General features: G+C 40.5%; 1 protein-coding gene across 1 annotated transcript in view; it reads left to right on the plus strand.

Moving 5' to 3' along the window:
* The window catches only part of htr2cl1 (5-hydroxytryptamine (serotonin) receptor 2C, G protein-coupled-like 1), a 253,433-nt gene that overhangs the window by 217,187 nt on the left and 16,324 nt on the right, over positions 1-19,922 (plus strand). The window contains exon 6 of the mRNA XM_070548024.1: positions 13,815-14,015. Coding sequence (XP_070404125.1) covers positions 13,815-14,015 — 201 coding nt within the window. The remainder of the gene's footprint in view (positions 1-13,814; positions 14,016-19,922) is intronic.

A 19,922-nucleotide genomic window follows, 5' to 3' on the forward strand; every position in this document is an offset into this window, starting at 1 on the left:
ATTGACGATATCTCCACCATTTTTCAAGATAAAATGATGAGACTCTAGACCCTTACAAAGTATGAGCGGTAAGCCCTATCTACCAAATTTTGTTTGGATTCACCAATAGGGAGCGCTAAATAGTCAAAAAGTTTGTTTCAGTGAAACGGCTGAACGGATTTCTACAGAACTTGCCAGATATGCTAATCATCGGACCCTTAAGCTGTATTTCCAAAATGATTAAAAAGTGGGCGTGGCTTACAGGCTTTAAAAAAATTTGCCCTTTCACTCATGAAAAATACATATTCTATACAGAAAGTTGCAATTCATATCAGTCATAGTGACATCTACAATCACAGAAAGAAATTTGAAATGTGTCCAACTGTTGTACCCAAAAAATGTTTTTGGCATGTTTCTCCCAATTTCTTTAATTAAAAAAAAATCAAATGATTTCATCCTGTATGTTCATTGAGCCAGTCAAATTTAGATGAGTATTTTAAAAAATGTTTTAAACTTAAGCAAATTAGTAGAAATTTGCATAGTAAGTCAAACATACTTTCGTTAACTCCTCCTGGCCGTCAAACACAATCAAATCAAAACTTTGCCTGACAAGAGAGGAGGAGCAGCTGACCAAACGATGTGAACGGATTTTGGATAATTCGCTTATTTTTTGAAATATGACTTTATTATGTCCCCGGCTCTCTAGGAGAGTTGAGGAGGGGAGTAATAAAATTAGTGTGTGGGGTAAATAATAAACAGAGTGCTGTGTCGCAAAAAAACAAGAATTTTATTACAAAACAAATGGAATATTTACAAAGAACCTAAAAGCAACACTATATACAAAACAAAAGGAGTTATACCCAAAAAGGAGAAACGAAAAACGCCACCCCAGATGGGGGTGGGAAGAAAACTGAGAATAATCAATATAGATACACAAAATGGGAGATCCAAAGCCTAAGTCAAACGTGGTCCGAAGTCTATGAGCCAAATTATCAAATCCTAGTTTATCCAAATCCGTATTCCAAAAACCGAGAGCACCGAAGACTAACTATTACGAGTTTTACCAAAAGAGTGAATGAGGAGAAGAGCATAGCACAAACTCCAGAAGAGTCTATACTACCCTGTACCTTCTCCCTGACTGAGGGCAGTAGAGCAGCTTTTAACAGCCGCTCCCTGATTACTGATACTAAACAGCTGGGGCACCGGGAGACAGGCGAGGAAAAGGCCACTGTGGCCATCTTGTGGCCGAAAAGGGCCACGGCACGTAACAACTTTTTTAATTTTTTTTATGAAAAAGTTTTTTTTAGCATAACTTCAAAAGATTTTGACATTTTTTAAAGCTGTTCATAACCACCATACCTAAGGTCAATTCAAGTGTATATCTTGATTTTCAACTTGATTCAACAATAGGGGGCGATATAAATAGGAAGAAATTATACTGCTGAACCAGTTTAATGGATCTGCGCGAAACTTAGTGGTGGTCATCATTATAGAGTCTTAAGACTACCGTACCAATATGGTAATGATTGATCAAAGTGGGCGTGGTTTATGATAATTTAAAAATTAAAAAATTTCCTAAAAATCATTTTTGCATGTAAGAGGCTAAGATATTTAGGTTGTGTTAACTGGGTAGCCTTGAGTTGATGTCACGAAAATCGCAGCTCCAGAAAGAGGTTCCCGCTTTATATTTACGATAATACATTTTTGGCTAGCAGTTGTAGCACAAATTGTGTTACGACAATCTTCTTGAAATTTGGCACAAAGTTCACTCTTTGGTGGTTTATGAAACACGTAAAATGTAGTCTTGATTTGAGCACCTCCTTGTGTATAATTATAGGACTTATTTTTGTTGACAGCCACTAATGCAAATATTATTTTATTGTAAGAAAAGTTTAACATTTATGATCCCTACAAAAATATAACCACAATTCTCACATCACAGAGGTAATCTGGGAATATTTTGAGATTTTTATACAAAAACTTACATTTTTAATGAATTTTTAACTTTTTGCCAGTTTTTCTGTACAGTTGGACAAAAAAGTAAATAATTTTTGTTAGAAAGTTTTTTAGGTATACAGTACATATAAACCATTTATAACATTCCACATGTACCTATGGTGTTCTGAGATTTTTCAACTAATTTTAGAAAGTAGCACTATTTTTAATGAATATTTTAATGTTGGCCGTGACCCTTATAATTATATTTACCAATTCTTCTTCAAAAAGCTTTGAATCTACTGATTTAGAAACAACATCATATTATTCCGCATATTAACATTGCCATGTGAGAATATTTTGGTAATTTTATGATGATGTATGCATTTTTCAGGATTTTTTAAAAACATTTGATCAGTAAGTCACGAAATGAAACTCGTAGTTTTTGTTGAAAATCAATTACATCTAGGGACATTATCAAGTATTTATGTTCTTTGTAATATTCTGTTGATGTATAGATTATTGTTTGATAATCTTTAGCTCAAATATGGATTTTATAATGAAGTTTTTGTTTCGGTCAGTTTAATTGTAAATCTCAATATATTTAGTTTTTGAAAAAGCATTTAATTTAGAATCAGTAAAATGACAAAACCTGATTTCTCATCACTTCGCTCATTAAATCTTCACGTTCTTTTAAAAGGAAACTGTGGAATTCCATTGTAATCACGAATGAGAAGTCAGCCATGCCTGTGAAAGATATGTGTATAGGCTGTGCAAGAGGTTTAATGACATATCCTGAGTGTTACTTTCACTGCGCCGGCTGAAGTGAGCTGACAGGACGCCTGCGGGAGAACGTGTTTTTGGGGCGGGACAACGTGTTTTTGGGCCGGTTGGGGGATTGGCGCTGGTTGGCTTGGAACCGGTTGATAACTGCTTGCAGTTCTAGTTAATCCTTCTAACTGGGGCAGTAATTGTAACGATTGGAACAAGCCTAAATAAAACACCATAGAGATGAAAATTTTAACATTTCTTTATCATTTTTATCAGTTTTTTGACAAAAAATGCATTAACTCCACAAAGAGCTGGGTACAAATACTGTTTTATTCTTCATCCAGGAGCAGATAAGACTGATGGAGTCTGAGCTAATAAAATAAACAACACACACAGACACTTGGTCATGACTTAGAGAAATGTTCTTCACAACAAATGCTGAGTCATTTGATCTTTATCAACTCATTTGTTGTTGATACATCTCTTCAGAAATATGATTTTTGTTTCTCCACAGTTTGGTTTGGTATAAAAGAATATTTCTATGCAGAGAAAATCCTGCAGCTTTCAGGCTTACTTATTTGATCAACTGCTTCACATTGAGTGTTAATTTTTTAGGAAATCACTTTGGTATTTTTCTTCAAACTAACTTGTTTCATATTTTCTGTTAAAATACTAATTCTGACATTAATTGTTTCTGATCGGCTCCCACAAGGGTTGAAATAACCAAATAAAAGCAGAATTGACTAATTCTTCTAATCTAACTAAAAAACTGGCAACTGATTTAATAGTTGTTACACATTAATTTTAAAGAGTACAACTTTATTGATAAAAGCAAGTACTTTGTAAAACATGACTAGAGTAAACGTGTGCATGTAATTTGCTGATGTTTTTAAAAGGGATATATGATACTGATATGGTCTAACTCTTAGTTTTTGTCACCGACATAAAAAGAGATCAACATAACATAATATAAAATGTAGGGATTCCCTCATAAAAGAGAAAAAGATAATTTTAGGTGACTAACATCACATCTTGTTTCACAGATACTTAATCTTTCAACTTTATCTGTGAAAACTATGAAAACTGCTTTCAAGCTGGACCAACTGTGCCAGAAAAACAACATCTAACACAGTGGATCGGTCATTTTTTGACATTTTCAGTGAAAGGAGAAGTAGCAATAGTTTGGTGGATAAAATGTGCACGGTATAAAAGCTGTGTCGTTATACAGGTAAAAATTAAAACAGAACATTTCAGATTTTACATTTTAATGCCAGTATCTGCTGATAATATTGGTAGGCCTGTAACATCAGACATCTCTTGTCAAAGTGGCAGAACAAGGGCAAAATAAAATGGCACTTATTGACGCACATAAAAAAATGCACCTCCGTTAATTCAGTTATGTGCCTTTCACACCCTGTAGAGCATCTTCCCTATGGTTCCACATCTAGGACTACACACTTAATGGAATGAAGAGTTATTTCCACATTATCATTTAATACACATTTTAATCACGACAGAACAGCAAACCTCTGCCACCTGCTGACATAAACCCATCTCTTTAAAATGTGAACTCTGTGAAAAAAATATGAAAAAAAAGTGAACTCTGGATATTTTATGAAAAAATATCAGCTTTATAAACTTTGTCTTTTTGAGACATAGCCTGGTGGTCAGATTACATTTCTGAGGTTATTCAACCAATACATGGCTAAAACATTAATACAATCACACCAGTGCACCGTCGCAGGTTTCACTTGATACTTATTGTCACAACAGTGTTTCTTGTCTGTGCTTTAACCTTTAAATGTTGAACATAATAAACAATTTTGTTAAATAATTCACACATAATTGAATATTGAGAAAACACCTAGTCTTGCTTTTTTTTAAAACAAAACACCAACGCTCTGGGATATGATGATGTCATTAACGTGCAAATTATTGTGTCATCATCTGACGACATCTATCGACTTTGGTCAACTTCAGCTAATTACTGTCAGAAACAGATGGTAACACTGATCCACTTTAGTCTTGTCCTGCACTAGCCATTATTTGTCTGGTTGAACTCAGTTTCTTCATAGCTGTACAGCAGAGTCCCACGTTAAAAGATCAAAACTGTCACTTTCTGAGTCAATTGTTGACTTGAACTGTCTCTAAACCTAAAAAATTGAGAAGGGGAAATGTTCCTACAGCTCTGACATTTTGCTCCAAACCCATCACGAGGCAATCCTTTGATTGAAGAAGAAGATAGGTGCCCTTCTCCAGTTTGTTCCACGTCAGATGTCACAAACATCACCAACTGTTAACGATAAATGTCACTTGGATGCTGTTGACGAGGGCTTTGCAGCACAGTCAATGATCAGAGGAAGCTGCATCAAAATTAAAGATCAATAAATGTCATCAAATCAGCTAACCTGTCAGGTGCTTTTATTTGCAGCTGTTATAGGTTTTCCTGCATGTTAATGACTTCATTTACTGTAATTGCTTTGGAAAACCTCACACGTTGCTTTTTCATTTACTCACCATCATTTTTAGCTTACATGTAATCTCCATCTGTTTCATTTGGCTTTTGTTTCTTGCAGTCCTCTCTCAGCCTTTGTTGCTCTTTAATCAGGTCTTCCAGGCTCTTTTCATGTATGTTCTGGTGACTGTTTGTCTTTTATCAACAAACTGGAAATTTGATGTTTCATTCAGATAAAGACCTAATTTCCCATTTGACTTCGCAGATGTTATCTGATATTTTCCGTTGATTAAAAAAGTAGGATCTTATAGATGGTAAAGGGCATTATTAAGATGGAATTCAGAATTATTTTGTGCAGTTTACCTTCTTGACTTATTCTGTGCATCCTGATATAACATGGATACGGTGGGTAAGAATTGATATTGTGGAAAAAGAGTTGACTCTTAATCCTTTTCAGTCCTGATACAGACATAAATTTTTAAGAAAAATAGGATAAATGAGCAAACAAAGAACTCTTTAATGTGTAGCAATGCTATTTTTAGCTTCGTGGTTACCTGTTTGTTGGTTTTCTAAATATGATAAACCCTGTCCTGTCTGGCTGTGTAACTGTGAAGCTATCACAATGACCCAGCCAGCATACATTGGTGGGCCCCACGTGGTATATAAATGAGAACAGCGCTGACACAGCATTAATAAGCCCTGGATGATTAGAAAATAAAAACACACAAAACATGCTTGGTTAGTAAATAAAACACACTTGCCTACCAGAAGAGGTCATTCGCTCTCATCTTCCTCTTGCGCACTAAAGCCATTAAAGTCCTCTTCTTCAGTGTCGGAGTTGAACAGCCTCAGAAGAGCTTTGTCACATACCTTTTCTGTGGCGATGTCAGTGTTGCTGTCATCATCCCGGGTGAAGCTGGCTTGAATGAATTCTTCCCGCTGCCGTCTCCAGCGCCGAACCATGGATTCATTCATGCCAAGCTTACGTGCTGCAGCACTGTTTCCCTCCTTTACTGCCAGATCGATGGCCTTCAACTTAAATGCGGCATCATTTGAACTCATACGTGTAGTTACCATGATGAGGGGGTATGGATTTGAAAAAAAATTCTTCGTGGTGCCGGCTGCTTGCATGTGCTAAATTAATATGAGCACTTTCTTCGATTTCCACTTTTGACTTCCACCTGTTTCACTTTCTGCTAAAGCGCCCCCTGGCAGGTGAAGGAAAATCTTCAGTAAAGCCGCTCCTCATTATAAGCCGCATGGTTCAAAGCGTGGGAAAAAAGTAGCGGCTTATAGTCCGGAAAATACGGTAATTTTGTCTCTCTGGCAGGTTCTTGGTATAGAGAACTTTTTTATAGTTGTACGTAAATGTATTACCAATATGTCTTTTTTAATTAAAAAAGAAAAAAAATAGCACGTATCTGTAGCCCCCGAAAACTTTTAAATTGGCGATTTTGGCCATCATCTTGAAATGTTTTGAACACCTTTGATTTGAAAACAACATTCACTGTAATGATAAAAAATAAAATTGTGTTGTTGTTGTTCTGCAGACTTGAATTAGTCTGCTTCCCATTTATTTATTTACAACAGACTGATTTCCATGTGAAGGATTTGAGAGAATACATTTGTGAGTAAAATAGGGAAGGATGAAAACTACTTATATACCAATATTTTTACATTTTTTTAAATTGTATTAAGACAGTTAAAACATCCAGTAGAGCTGTTGGCACTAACTGAAGTTCATGAGAATACTCTTAGCACATTTTTTACGATGACATCATAATTTCTCCAGCTGTGATGAATTTCTTCTCTCTGATGCTGGAACAAAGTTTTCACACCGCCTTAACCCAGCCTGACAGTACATTAATACTACCGCCACCCCAGGGCTCATACATTAGAAAGATGGCCAGCATCCAGTTCAGCCTGGTCAGTAAACACTGCTTGGTTCTTTGGGGGGAGCAATCAATTCCTCTTCATTCGTAAGCAGAATCCATCCATAGAAAGCTCACAGTTTGATCTTATTTACCTTCACATGGGACACCCTGTAATTTGCCAAAGCTTTTATCAGATTGTGTGCATTGGCTTTGTCACTGGTGATGTACAATTTTTTTCAGATGCACTGAAGGTTAACCATTCTGGAAAGCCTCACATCACAGAAGGACAGCTATAATGACTATTATTGGAGGTGACAGCAGTGTTTTTCCATAATCGTCACAGCTGAAGTGTCATTTGTCTATCGTGTTCATATTATTAGCATTGTTTGGTTCATTTTTTTAAAAGCAACAATTATTTACATTATACTCCTCATTGCTGCCCTAAAGAAAGAGTTTGGATTTTTTCAAGTGGAGTTTCTGGGGAAGGTTGTAGATTCTAGAACAGGGTCGCCAACCTGGTGCCGGCGAGTGACTTTATCTGCTCATGACTCAAAGAAAAGCCCAAGTCTAAACAGTCCAAAGTTGATGCCAAAGCTGTTATGAGCTAGCAGTTGCATCTTAGTTTTGCTCAGTCTCAGTAATATCCTGCACACCAAACCATCAGAGTGCTGTGACTGGTCAGGTACCAGAGTAACCAGGGCTGTGAAGGTTCCAGTGGAGCATGGCTAGTCCAACATGCAGAGCATCATTTTTCTTTGGCAACTGACAGTCTAGATTTCTAGGCTAATATAGTGTTACGTTAACTGAAATGAATTACCCTTGCCACTGGTATGTTAAGAGGCTTTTTCATGTATATGATGCAAAATAGTTTGAGGATTCATGAAATCATTACATGCTCCGATGGGCAAGGCAGCTTTGTATAGCACATTTCTTTCACAGAAGCATTTAGCTCCCTATCATGGAAAAATGGAAAAATGGAAAAATGGAAGGAAGGAAGAAAAGAAAGAAAGAAAGAAAGAAAATTATCTTTTTACGTAGTGCCTCTCAAGATAAAAATCATGACATTTTGATTTTTTGTTCTTTTCACCAATACAAAAATTCTTCAAAAAATGATTAAAATATGGTTAAAATTAGAAGAAAAAAATTAAATAAAGAATCATGAATAAAAAATGTAAGGAAAGGGAAAGAGAAAATGAATAGAACAGAGAGAAATCAGTGGATCCCAGGAAAGGCGGAATTAGTAGAAAGAGCAGAATAAGGAGAGGGTGATGAAGGTAACACCAAAACCAGCTTGAACAGGTGAGTTTTGAGCTGCTTTTTAAAAGAGATCACTGAGACCACTGATCTCAGGCTCAGGAGGAAAGAGTTCCAGAGTTTGGGTCTTTAGCCTGGTGCTGCACTACCAGTAGGCTTTGATCACTAGACCTCAGGGACCTGCTGGGGGTGTAGGGACTAAGAAGATAACCAATGTAAGATGGTGCTTGTCCATGTAAGGCCCTATAGACCAGAACCAGGATCTTGAAATGAACCCTGACGTTGACTGGCAGCCAGTGAAGCTGGAGGAGAAGCGGGGTGATGTGGGCGTGTTTGGAGGACTTGGTCAGAAGCCGAGCACAGGCATTCTGAACCACCTGTAGACGGTTCAGGGAGGTTCTGCTCAGACACGTGAAAAGAGAGTTACAGTAGTCTAAGCGTGAGGAGATGAAGGTGTGGAGAACTGTCTCAAGTTCAGAGCGAGACAGAATGGGACTCAGCTTAGCAATGTTCCTGAGATGGAAGAAGGAAGAGTGAACAAGGGAACTGACATGAGAACCCAGGGTGGGAGGCGGGTCAAAGGTCACACCAAGATTCCTGACGGAGGATGTGGTGTGAGAAGCAAGTTGACCAAGATGGTCTCTGACTTTGGGAACCAGCTTGTCTGGGGCACAGATGAGGATCTCAGTCTTATCTTCATTCAGCTGTAGAAAGCTCCCAGCCATCCAGGTTTTGATAGAGTCTAAGCAGGTGTGTAACAGCTGCAGCTTAGACGTCTCATGGGAATTAAAGGAGATGTACAGTTGGATGTCATCTGCATAAAGATGGTAGGAGATTCCTTTGAAGGAGCTCACGATGTGCTGAAGAGGAAGCAGATAGAGGAGGAAAAGTAGAGGCCCCAGCACAGAACCTTGTGGGACACCATGGGAAAGGGCGGTGGTGGAGGACCTAAACTTGGAGACGGCCACAGAAAAGGAGCACTCAGAAAGAAAAGAGGAGAACCACTCCAGAGCAGTTCCTGATAGGCCTACTCAGTCTCTCAGCCTCTCCAGTAGCAGGTGATGGTCAGCAGTGTCAAAGGCTGCAGTCAGGTCTAGCATGACCAGAATAGAACAGTCCCCTGCATCACTGTGAGTCAGAAGGTCATTAGAGACATTAAGAAGAGCTGTTTCAGTAGAATGAGCTCTATGGAAACCCGACTGGAAGCTATCATAGATGTTATGTTCATCAAGAGCAGCTGTGAGTTGTTAAGACACAATGAATGAATGATGCCTCACAAAGTCGACCTTGATAGAATGCAGCGGTGCATTAAATGTATCAACATTAATGAATAATTCAGTTGTTCAGGCAGACAAGCAAAGCATTCTGCTAGACAAAACTGTGGTACCGCTTAAAATCCCCAGGACATTTTCAGTCATCTGGGCTACAATCAGTCGTGGTATTGTTTACTCAGCACTGGATCCTTTCAAATGGCTTTCCAGGGAAGAGTGTAGCTGTAGGTGAGGGAGCCCTCTTAGGGCAACATTGACTGTTTTACTTGTTATAAACAGTTTTTGATCCGCCTCAATTTGGAGGAATAGGGATTAATTCTAACATGGATTCTTCAGCTAACAGCTAGTTCGAGTAGTTAAAGCCCACAACTTTATTGGCAAAAACATCACAGTGGTTTGTTAGGATGTTTTCTATAAACCTGATATAGCTGTGGTACTTGGAACATAGCTTGAGCATTCATTCACTCGTTTCCTTCCTTTTTATTTGATTTTCCCTTTATCTGTGGGCATATGCTTTTTAGCAGAACATCTCATGAACCAGTGGATGGATTGTAAGGAAACTTGGATTTGAACTCACTCATGATGGCCACCGCAGCCAACTAACTTTAGCAAACACATAAATAGCTAAAAGTAAAGACACTGGGCTCCAACTCTGTGCCAGAGTAGCTAAGCGTCATCTCCAAAATACACACCATGGTCTAATAACTGCTTTGAGATCCTACAACACTGCATGGGGCCAAGAACTGATCCAAATTGCCAACTCAACATAACTTCACTATTTTTCTTTTAAATCTCTGGCATAAAAGACAGTAGAGAATAGGCAGTTTTACAATAAATGCTAGCCCCTAGGTAAGCATGAGGTTCTGAATATTTATCAGCTTCTTACAACAAAGCTGACGGCTCCCACAAACCTCGATCCTGGGAGGGTAATGTCTTCTGGAGGAACAGTCCCTAGTTGTGCCAAAATATTTTGACTCTTTACAGCCTTGAATATATTATTATTATTATTACTACTTATATAACAGTATAACAGTACTAAATAAATAAAACTGGCCCTTGCTACCAGTAGATCCTCCACAGGAGGACGTAATGTACAGGACAGGATATGACTAGGCTTTGATGATGGTACTGAAGGGGTTTGTTGTGACTTTGGAACGATAGTCCACACAGAGTTAAAGTGCTAACAACACAACCCCAGGCGAAACCCCTCTGAGACGTGTTTTCTCTAAATCCTATGTCTTTTCCTTTCATTAGAAACGAACCTGGGAACATAAATGCTCTTAGAGTAAACGAGTCCTTTAGTGTTTTGTTTTCCAGAAAATCAGAGGCACTCACCATCCAGCTGAGTAACACCTTGTGTTTGTTTTCCACAGTGCTTCCAAAATACTCTGACCTCCAATCTACAAACTTACGCAAGCCTCCCACTCACCAAAAACAAACATGTCATGATTCATTCCACATGCATCACAAACACGCTGTCCCTCAAATCACAGAGAAAAGTCAGCAGCATGCTGAAGATGATGCGTGTTTGGCTTCGGGTCTTGTTTCCTGTGAAGAAAGGTCTGTTTGCCCCAAAAACAGCAGATGTGGAAGGCACGGGGACACAGATTACTCAGTTTATGTGTTCTACTGCAAAGCTGGCATACGGTGCACGTAAAACACCATCTTGGATCAGCATTACTTAAACTTTCCACAATATTCCAACTCATGAAAGTATTTAAGGTAAACAGACCTAGTAGAAAAAACTAAAAAACAGTATATTTGAGTCATAGTAGGAAATATTTAAGGGAGATTTGTGTCATTGTGGAGTGTGTTTTTGTGCGACTGTGTTACCTTACTTTTAATGGTATCGCACTGAACAGCCTCTGTTCAGATAAATAGTGTCAAGACAGGCTGCCTTAATTTCATAACTGTTTATATGATATTTCAACTGATAAACTTTTACAATGTCATCAATTTTCATGAACTTCTCTGGTTACTTATAGGCATTAAAATGTAGCTCCGCCCCTGAAGTTATGGGCCTGTCTGGTAGGAATTTATGATTTTTGCTCAATCAGCAAGTAAAGCGTTGAGTAAAGCTTTGTAGAATAATGTATGCATTACTGTGAACGTCCGCATATTGGAGCAGTTTTAAGGAGGACAGCACTAGCTGTTAGCTCATCAGTCCTGTTCTGTTTACATGGATCAGTGTAATGTTAGTGGTTAAAACTTGTTCAACATCTAGTTTGAACACATCCAGCTGTCTGCGATACATCTTCTGGTCATTCAGGGTGTCCACAGTGAATAGGACAATGTACTCAAGTGGCTTTGAGTCACAAACCAAGGCATGGGCTGAATAATGAACATTTACTGATGAACAGAGGCACCATGTGCCAATAGATTGGTCAGGCAATGATTTGGGGGCACCAGAAGCCCCAACAGGGCTGTTAAACTTTGAACCATGTCAGAAACCGTCGTTATTTGGCAGCTCTGTTGGCCATCTTGCAGTCCCGATGCAACGCTCACCTTCCCTCCTGTCTGCTTAAACACCAGCTGCTTATCCCAGCGATTTGCTTGGGGCCCAAAAGGGACCCATGCAGCGCCACTGCTTACAAAGTCGTGAAACCAAATATGTATGTCATGTTTAGTTGGCCAAGTGTGTATGAGACTCAAATGATTTCTTTCATTTCCATCCATCCATCCATCCATTTTTGGCCACTCATCTGGGGTCGGGTTGCGGGAGCAGCAGCCTAAGCAGGGAGGCTCAGACTTCCCTCTCTCCAGCCACATGGGCCAACTCCTCTGGGGAATCCCAAGGCGTTCCCTGGCCAGCTGAGAGACAGTGTCCCTCCAGTCCTGTTCACTTAGAAAAACGCATTTCTTTCATCAATTAGAACCAGCTTAAACATGGATTTCTGCTTTTTTAAAACAGCCCCAATCTGTTAAACTTCACAGTGGCTCATGCAACGATCTGTAAGCCTTCATCAGTTTAACGCTACACAGTTATTTTGGCAGAAAAATTAAAGATTCCCTAGCTGGCTTGACCCCTAGACCCCTAGAAGCATCATCATTTGGGGAAAAAACTAAAGAAATGAAATGATTCTGTAATAATCTCCTTAAAAAAAGATTTCTCTGAGTTTCCTCATCTCTGATGTGCAGTGGACAGCCCCTGGAACAGCTTTCAGGGTTCACTGCTCCAGCACGTGGTCTACTGGGGTCTTGGATCAAACTCCTCGCCATCCAATCAGCCACGGTCGCTGTTGTTAACGTATTCTAATTAGGCAGCAGTCAGTGTTGGCTTGTCCAAACTAATAATTGCCATCGAGTTTTGCTTTTACTCAGTTTTTTTTAACAGAAGCGTGTTTGAAATGCTCTCTGAACATCGCTCTCACTTGCAACGGACCAGCTTCATTTTTACACTCGTAAACACGCATAACATTCCATGTAGATTGTTGTGTAACATGCATTTCTTAAAGATTTGCTGTTTTCTAAAATGATGTTACCTAAAGTACTGAGAATCTTTAAAACTTATGGCTGTTTGCAGAAGGCAGCAACACACCCTGGCCTTACCTGGCCATTAGCTGGTGAAGCAGAATAAATAAGGTCGTAATTATTATTTTTAATATTTACTTTCACCCAAAACCTAGATATTGCTTTAACAATATAACAGAATATAACAGTACCACACGTGTAATTTGTTGATGTGGACTCTCGTTTCAGACATAATTAAAAGGGGAGAGCGACAGATTAAAAACGGGCCCGAGCAACAAAGAAAGACAGATGTAACACGCCTGACTCAAGCTGTGATGGTGATTATGAGGAAATGTAATTGAAGATTCATGCTTGGAGCAATTTATTCAGATATGGTTAATTGGAGTTGACTCTTGACCCGTTGTCTTGCGTTTCTTCAGCAGCCACATGTCTTTCATCTCCTGCTGCAGGTATAATACAGAACCAGTGTGTCTTTTGGGATAAACGACTCTGACCAGAGGTCGGTTCGATTCTCTCGGACCGAAGACGTCCTGGTGCTTGGTCAGAAACTGCACAGATGGCATCTAAAATAAGCCCCTTTAAAGATTGTTGTAAAAAGTCGTGTTGCTCACTACAGCCTGTAAATTTAGGGTTTAGTCTCTTTCTTCTTTTTGCCCTTCTGATGTCATCTAAATAATTAATCCCCATCTTAATCCTTAACAGCCTGCTAGCCTTGGCGAGCTCCCCTCAGTGAGACCTTCAGAACAGACTGAGAGGCTAGAGAAGGAATCAGCTCTGGCTAATTTTCTCTCTCTCTCTCTCCAGACTATGCCTGGCCCCTACCCAGCGCCCTGTGCCCGATCTGGATCTACCTGGACGTGCTGTTCTCCACGGCCTCCATCATGCACCTCTGTGCCATCTCCCTGGATCGATACGTGGCCATCCGTAACCCCATCGAGCACAGTCGCTTCAACTCCAGAACCAAAGCCATGATGAAGATCGCCGCTGTCTGGACCATCTCCATAGGTCAGCACTCTCTCAGACGTTTGACACTTAGTGCACATTAGCTACTGAGTTCAAAACCAACAGAGTAGAATTGCATAGAACAAAATAAAGCTCTGGACAGCAGCCTAATCAGGTAGATTACACAGAATGTGGTAGATGCATTTGCTTTTTTGTTTTCTAGAAGAAGAAGATTAATTATCTGGAAGACACTGATGGCCTTTAGTTTTGCCTCGACATGATGGGAACGTATCCCTAAAGAACTGCATCATGCCTTCTGCTCATCAGTGGTGCTGCAGTCAGTGCTTTTATGTCAGAAAACCAAATTGTTGGCTTAGTGTGACTGAAGTAGGACTTTTAAAATGCAAGTACACTCCTCAGTCAAACTCATTGTGAGTCAGAATCAGAAGGGTTTTATTGCCATGTGTGCAAGAATCACAACATTAGGAAATTGCTGCGGTACTTGGTGCAAAGAAAGGAAGATAAAAGTAGGAGATTAGAAAATATATGAGGTCAGAATATAATCATGATATAGTAATAATAATAATATAAAGTGGCAATAATTAGAGAAACGCTACTATATACAAGACCGTGTAGGTACTGATCAGAGCAGATCAGTTCAGGTACAAACACAACACAGGGTCTTGTGAGTGTAACAAAGCAACTGGAGTGTGCAGCCCTAGGATTGCCGTTCATGAGTCCAACAGCAGAGGAGAAAAAACTGTTCTTATGGCATAAGGTTCTGGCCCGAATGGATCTGAGCCTCCTGCCTGATGGGAGCGAGTCAAAGAGGCCGTGTCCAGGGTGAGATGGGTCAGCTGTTATCCGACCTGCACGCCTCAATGTCCTGGAGGTGTACAGATCCTGTGTAGAGGGGAGTTTGCAGCCAATGACCTTCTCAGCAGAGCGAGCGACATGCTGCAGCTTCTTCATGTCCCTGATGGTAGCTGCAGCGTACCACACGGTGATTGAGGAGGTGAGGAGGGACTTGATGACTGCGGTGTAGGACTGCCTCATCAACTGTACTGATAGGTTGAATTTCTTCAGCTGCCTCAGGAAGTACGTCCTCTGCTGGGCCTTTTTTATGGTGGAGGTGATGGCGGGCTCCCACTTGAGGTCCTGGGTGATGATGGTGCCCAGGAAGTGACATGAGTCCACCATTGTGATGGGTGGCTGTGTGCGTCCTAAAGTCCACAACAATACAGTTAAAAAAAACCTCTGCATGTAAACAGCTTAGCCAAGCTGGTTTTGGTTGGACACTCACCTTCCAAAAGTGACAAGATCACTGAAGCAGTCTTCTGAAAAGATCATCGCTGCAAACGTGTAACACCGTCAGACAGTACAGTACGTCCCGCATTAGCTGTGCCGCCTTGTTGTTGTTGTTGTCCATTCCTTCGGCCATTGTGCATATCCTGTTTTTACTCCGTCTGCTTCACTCTTGTCAGCGTTTGTTTACTGTTTATGTTGCCAAGCTAACCGGAAAAAAGAAAGAAGAAAAAAGCAGTTGTGTGAACAAGGAAGGAAAGCATCGTGGTGTTACTTGTTTTGTTAGGTGCTCTTTTGAGATGAAAAACTACTGAAATCACACCTCCTCCATTTCCCTTCTGGCTCAGTAGCTGCCGGGTCAGCCAGAGTGAGCAGCGCTATCAAACAAACCTGCGTGTCTTTTTTTTTCTTCTCAGACAAAATACGGAACCAGCACTGACAGAAACTACATCTGTGTGTTTGTGTGACGGTGCTGTGTCTATGGTTAAATTTGTCAGAAAATATTCAGCAGGAACACGAGCTCTGGAGCACCTACTGCTGAAAACATTGGTACACTTTGGTGACGTTACTAACTAGCAACATATCTGTTTTTCAGGACAAATAAAGACAATCTGCTTCTTTAATCGTGTAATTTATAGTATTTTATGTAGTAATCTCTTACCTTTCTGGCTCAGAGAGACACTTTCTGCTGAATAATTGAGGAAAGGGTCCTTTCTCCAAGGGATCGCATGACTTTTCTAACATTTCTCACAGCTGGTCTACCCTCTTGTTGACCTCGGCATTCTCCTGATGTTGTTTTGTGCCCTTTAAACCCCAGGAGCTTCAACGTCTTGATGCACACACACACACACACACACACACACACACACACACACACACACACACACACACACACACACACACACACACACACACACACACACACACACACACACACACACACATACACGGACATTCAGACCACCTGAGTGTACCGTTATGCCCTCTAACCTTGCTACAAAGGCATCTCTATGCAGACTTCATGCATCACTTCAGGACTAACTGTTGCTGCCTGAAGCTACATTTCAGATACAGATTCTGAAAATATCCAAGATTTGTTAAGATTAGTAGCATAAATATCAACTCATGTTGATGACAGGTTGTGATTTGTTGAAGGAAAAGGCCCAGAAAATCCCATCATGTCACACATTTCCTGCCAGCTTAACTTGAAGTCTTCCAAATGTGATGTGTCAGTCTCATTTTCATCTCTGCTTGCTTTAGATGTGCAAATGCTTCCTGTTCATTGACCTTGTTAAATGGATTTCAGTCAGTGTCAGTAATGTTTTTGATATGGCGGCTTGTTGCAGGTCAAAAACTAGCATCACTCTGGATTGCAGGCAACGCTGCATTAATGCAAGTAATTATAAATATTGAGACTCATTTTGAAAACATCCAAACATTTGTGGTAAAGCTGTGGTCCTTAGCATAGTCATCAAGGAGATAACTTTGGAAATGTTAGCATAGCATAGTTTATTTATATAGCACATTTAAAATGCAGCATGGGAGCTGCCCAAAGTGCTGCACAGGCTAAAACAAAACACAACCATTACAAGGAGCTAAAACAAAGGATAAAAATCTCGATCAAAGGCAGGTAAAACATGATGAATACTAAGAACACAATTAAAACAATGATACAATAAAACACTAAAACGAGTCACTGTCTAAAAGCCAAAGTGTAAAAGTGGGTCTTTAAATGAGATTTAAAAACCGCCAGAGACGGAGCCTGCCGAACTCCAATGGGCAAAGAGTTCCAAAGCTTTGGGGCAGCATGCACAAATGCTCGATCCCCCAGCAATTTTAGTCTCATCCGCGGCGTGTACAGCAGCAAAAGGTCAGCCGACCTCAGCGTGCGAGTGGGCACATATGGAGTGAGAAGGGCAGAGAGGTAGGGAGGTGCCAGGTCATTGAGTGCTTTAAAAACAAAGGTCAGTAACTTAAACTGCACTCTGAAAATGACAGGGAGCCAGTGAAGATGTTTCAGGACAGGGGTAATGTGGCTACGTCGGTGTGTACCCGTCAAGAACCGGGCAGCAGCGTTCTGAACAACCTGCAGCCGATTCAGGGCAGAGTCCGGAACACCAACGAGGAGGGCGTTTGCATAGTCCAGGCGAGAGGTAATGAAGGCATGAATGACTGCCTCCAAATGCCTCCGTTTCAGGATTCGTCTGAGGTGAGTAAGGCGGCAAAGCTGATAAAAACAATCTGATTGGCTATAGCTACTGCCACTGCCCCCTTCTAAGAATCAACAGAGAGGTAAAACGCTATACTAACCTCTTAGCTCCAATCAACAGTTAGCTTGAAGTTTACAAATGCAGGTTGAATTAGCATTCAAGCTAGCGCTATATTAGCGTATAGTAAACACAGCAACAACATTGATCTGCACTATTATTTATTTTATTTTATTTAAATAATTTTTTGATTACAGTTATGTATAACACGATAATTGCATAGTATTTACCTGTGTGAAATAAACGTGTTCAGCACTGCATTAGTTTTGAGCTCGTGTAGATCCCAAAGTGTCTGTAAATTCCACTCGACTGTTGTAATCGTCTTACTGTGAGTTTTGCAGAAAGGACTTCAAAACTGTTTACATTTTTTTGAGGAGTCTAGGAACTAGTACACTCAGTGCATGTTTTGGTTGCTAAGTTGCAAACTATTCTTCTTTGTTGGTGTGCTAAGCTGACTGGAGTGCATTCTCGTTCATTAACAGCTCCCTCTTGTAAAAATGCAGGTCTGGTTGTCAAGGCTAGCATAAATGATTTGTTTTGCTGTAGAGGCCAGGGGAGGGACTTTAGGGAAATATAAAGAAAGATTACACCTACTAAAACTCTTCGAACAGGGTCAGATAGTAACATTTAAACTTTTTTAAGTTACTTTAAAAGATTAAACTCCATACCACAGTTTCGAACCTTATAATGGTCACCATCTATTTACTATTTGGTCTTCGATCAATCAAAAGGTAATCCTGTTCACCGTTAACTCATCTGTTTTATATGAGAGGCAACATGAACAAAAAGAAAAAACAAAGTGAGCGTCTTTATTGTAGACTCAGTGATAAAAGTGTATTGATTTCACGTAGTTGTTACAGGTGAAGAATACGGAGGATCAAGCCTGTGGCTCCTGAATGATAGTAACACTGATAATGATAAGGATCATCATAAGCCATTCACGGTTTGTTTTTATGTTGGTGTGTTGACTCTTGTGTGATGAAGTGTGTTCATATCGACTATTGAATCCCCTGTTTTTCTGTTGGCCTTTCAGCGAACCCCTCAAGAGGTTCAGCACCACAACATTTAGTGATGATTGAGGTCTGAGAGGGCTTATGCTCAGTATGTCAATGCTGAGGGATTAACAATGAAACATCCAACGGAGAGTCCATTAGCTCACCACCGAAGGCTCGTCTTCTCTTTGCCTGTTTTAGACTAGATTTAGTCACATTTCTGTTCCTCCTGTCCCCCTTTAGAGCCATGAGGCCTGAGGTATTGGCCCTCAAATACCAATATAGTCTCAAAAGTTTCCTCTTTTGTTGTGAACTTTAAAATCCTATCACACACCAGAACTACGAGTCAGCACATTTCACAAACGTAGACCTTTGCATTTTTCTGAGGACGTACTGTGAAGGGAGAAGGGAGTTCATTTCCCAGGAATATTTAGACAAGTGTGTCTGTCGTGTTGAGATGAGAAATCTAAAGCTGCAACAATAACAGAAATAGTATAAAATTTGCAAGAAATACAGCATTTGTCTTGGTGACATGGTCAGAAGCAGTGGGTTGCTCTGAATTGGGAATATACCAAATGAAATAAAACCAGATTCAGTAAATTAGAGAATAATTAAGTAAAAACCTGCTTTATATAAGGAAGCCTGCAGATTTATTTTATTTTTCTCTTCAGCAGTCTAGGATTTAAAAGAAAAATCACAATTATATGTCACCAGTTCTATTTCGTCTAGTCTTAGCCCTTAAGCTAGCTGCTATTGGAAGGATGATCTCAGCATCAGCCAATCATGAATGTACGCCCACCAATGGTGGGCACCCCTGTGGGTATATAAGTGGAGCGACTCCACTGTTCGCCTCCGTTATCTCTTCAAGCCAAGCTTAAGAGCTTCCTTTAAAGAGCAATTATCCAAGAAGCATTCTACTCACCTACCATGTCCAGCGACGCCAGGACCTGCCCGGCCTGCCAGACGGGCTCCATCTCCAGCGGCGACCTGCACGCCAAGTGTGAGATCTGTCTCAGGGCTCATCACGCTGGCCTGGCCCTGACCCCCCAGGCCTCGTGCCCATTTTGTGCCGCTCTGCCTATGGCTGAAAAGATCCCCGGGTCGAGTACTTCACCCCCGCCGACGACGAGGAATTTCCGGTGGCTGACACGTACTCGCTGGACAAGGCCTTACAGTTCTTCAATGTCGACCAGGAGTCGGCTGGCTTCAACCGACTGGACGATGTCATCGACAGTGAGGAGTACGACGAGGCTGGCTGCCATAGCCCTTCTTCCCTCCTGGACAACACGGAGGTCGACGAGCCTCGCTCAGCGGGTCCTTCTGCTCCACTGACTTCTCGCTCCTCCCTGCCAGCAGTTAGAGCACTGCTCCAGGAACTGCCTGCCATCATCTCCGCGGCTGCAGTC

This window comes from Nothobranchius furzeri, chromosome 2 (genome assembly GCF_043380555.1).
Source record: "Nothobranchius furzeri strain GRZ-AD chromosome 2, NfurGRZ-RIMD1, whole genome shotgun sequence".
Taxonomy (NCBI): domain Eukaryota; kingdom Metazoa; phylum Chordata; class Actinopteri; order Cyprinodontiformes; family Nothobranchiidae; genus Nothobranchius; species Nothobranchius furzeri.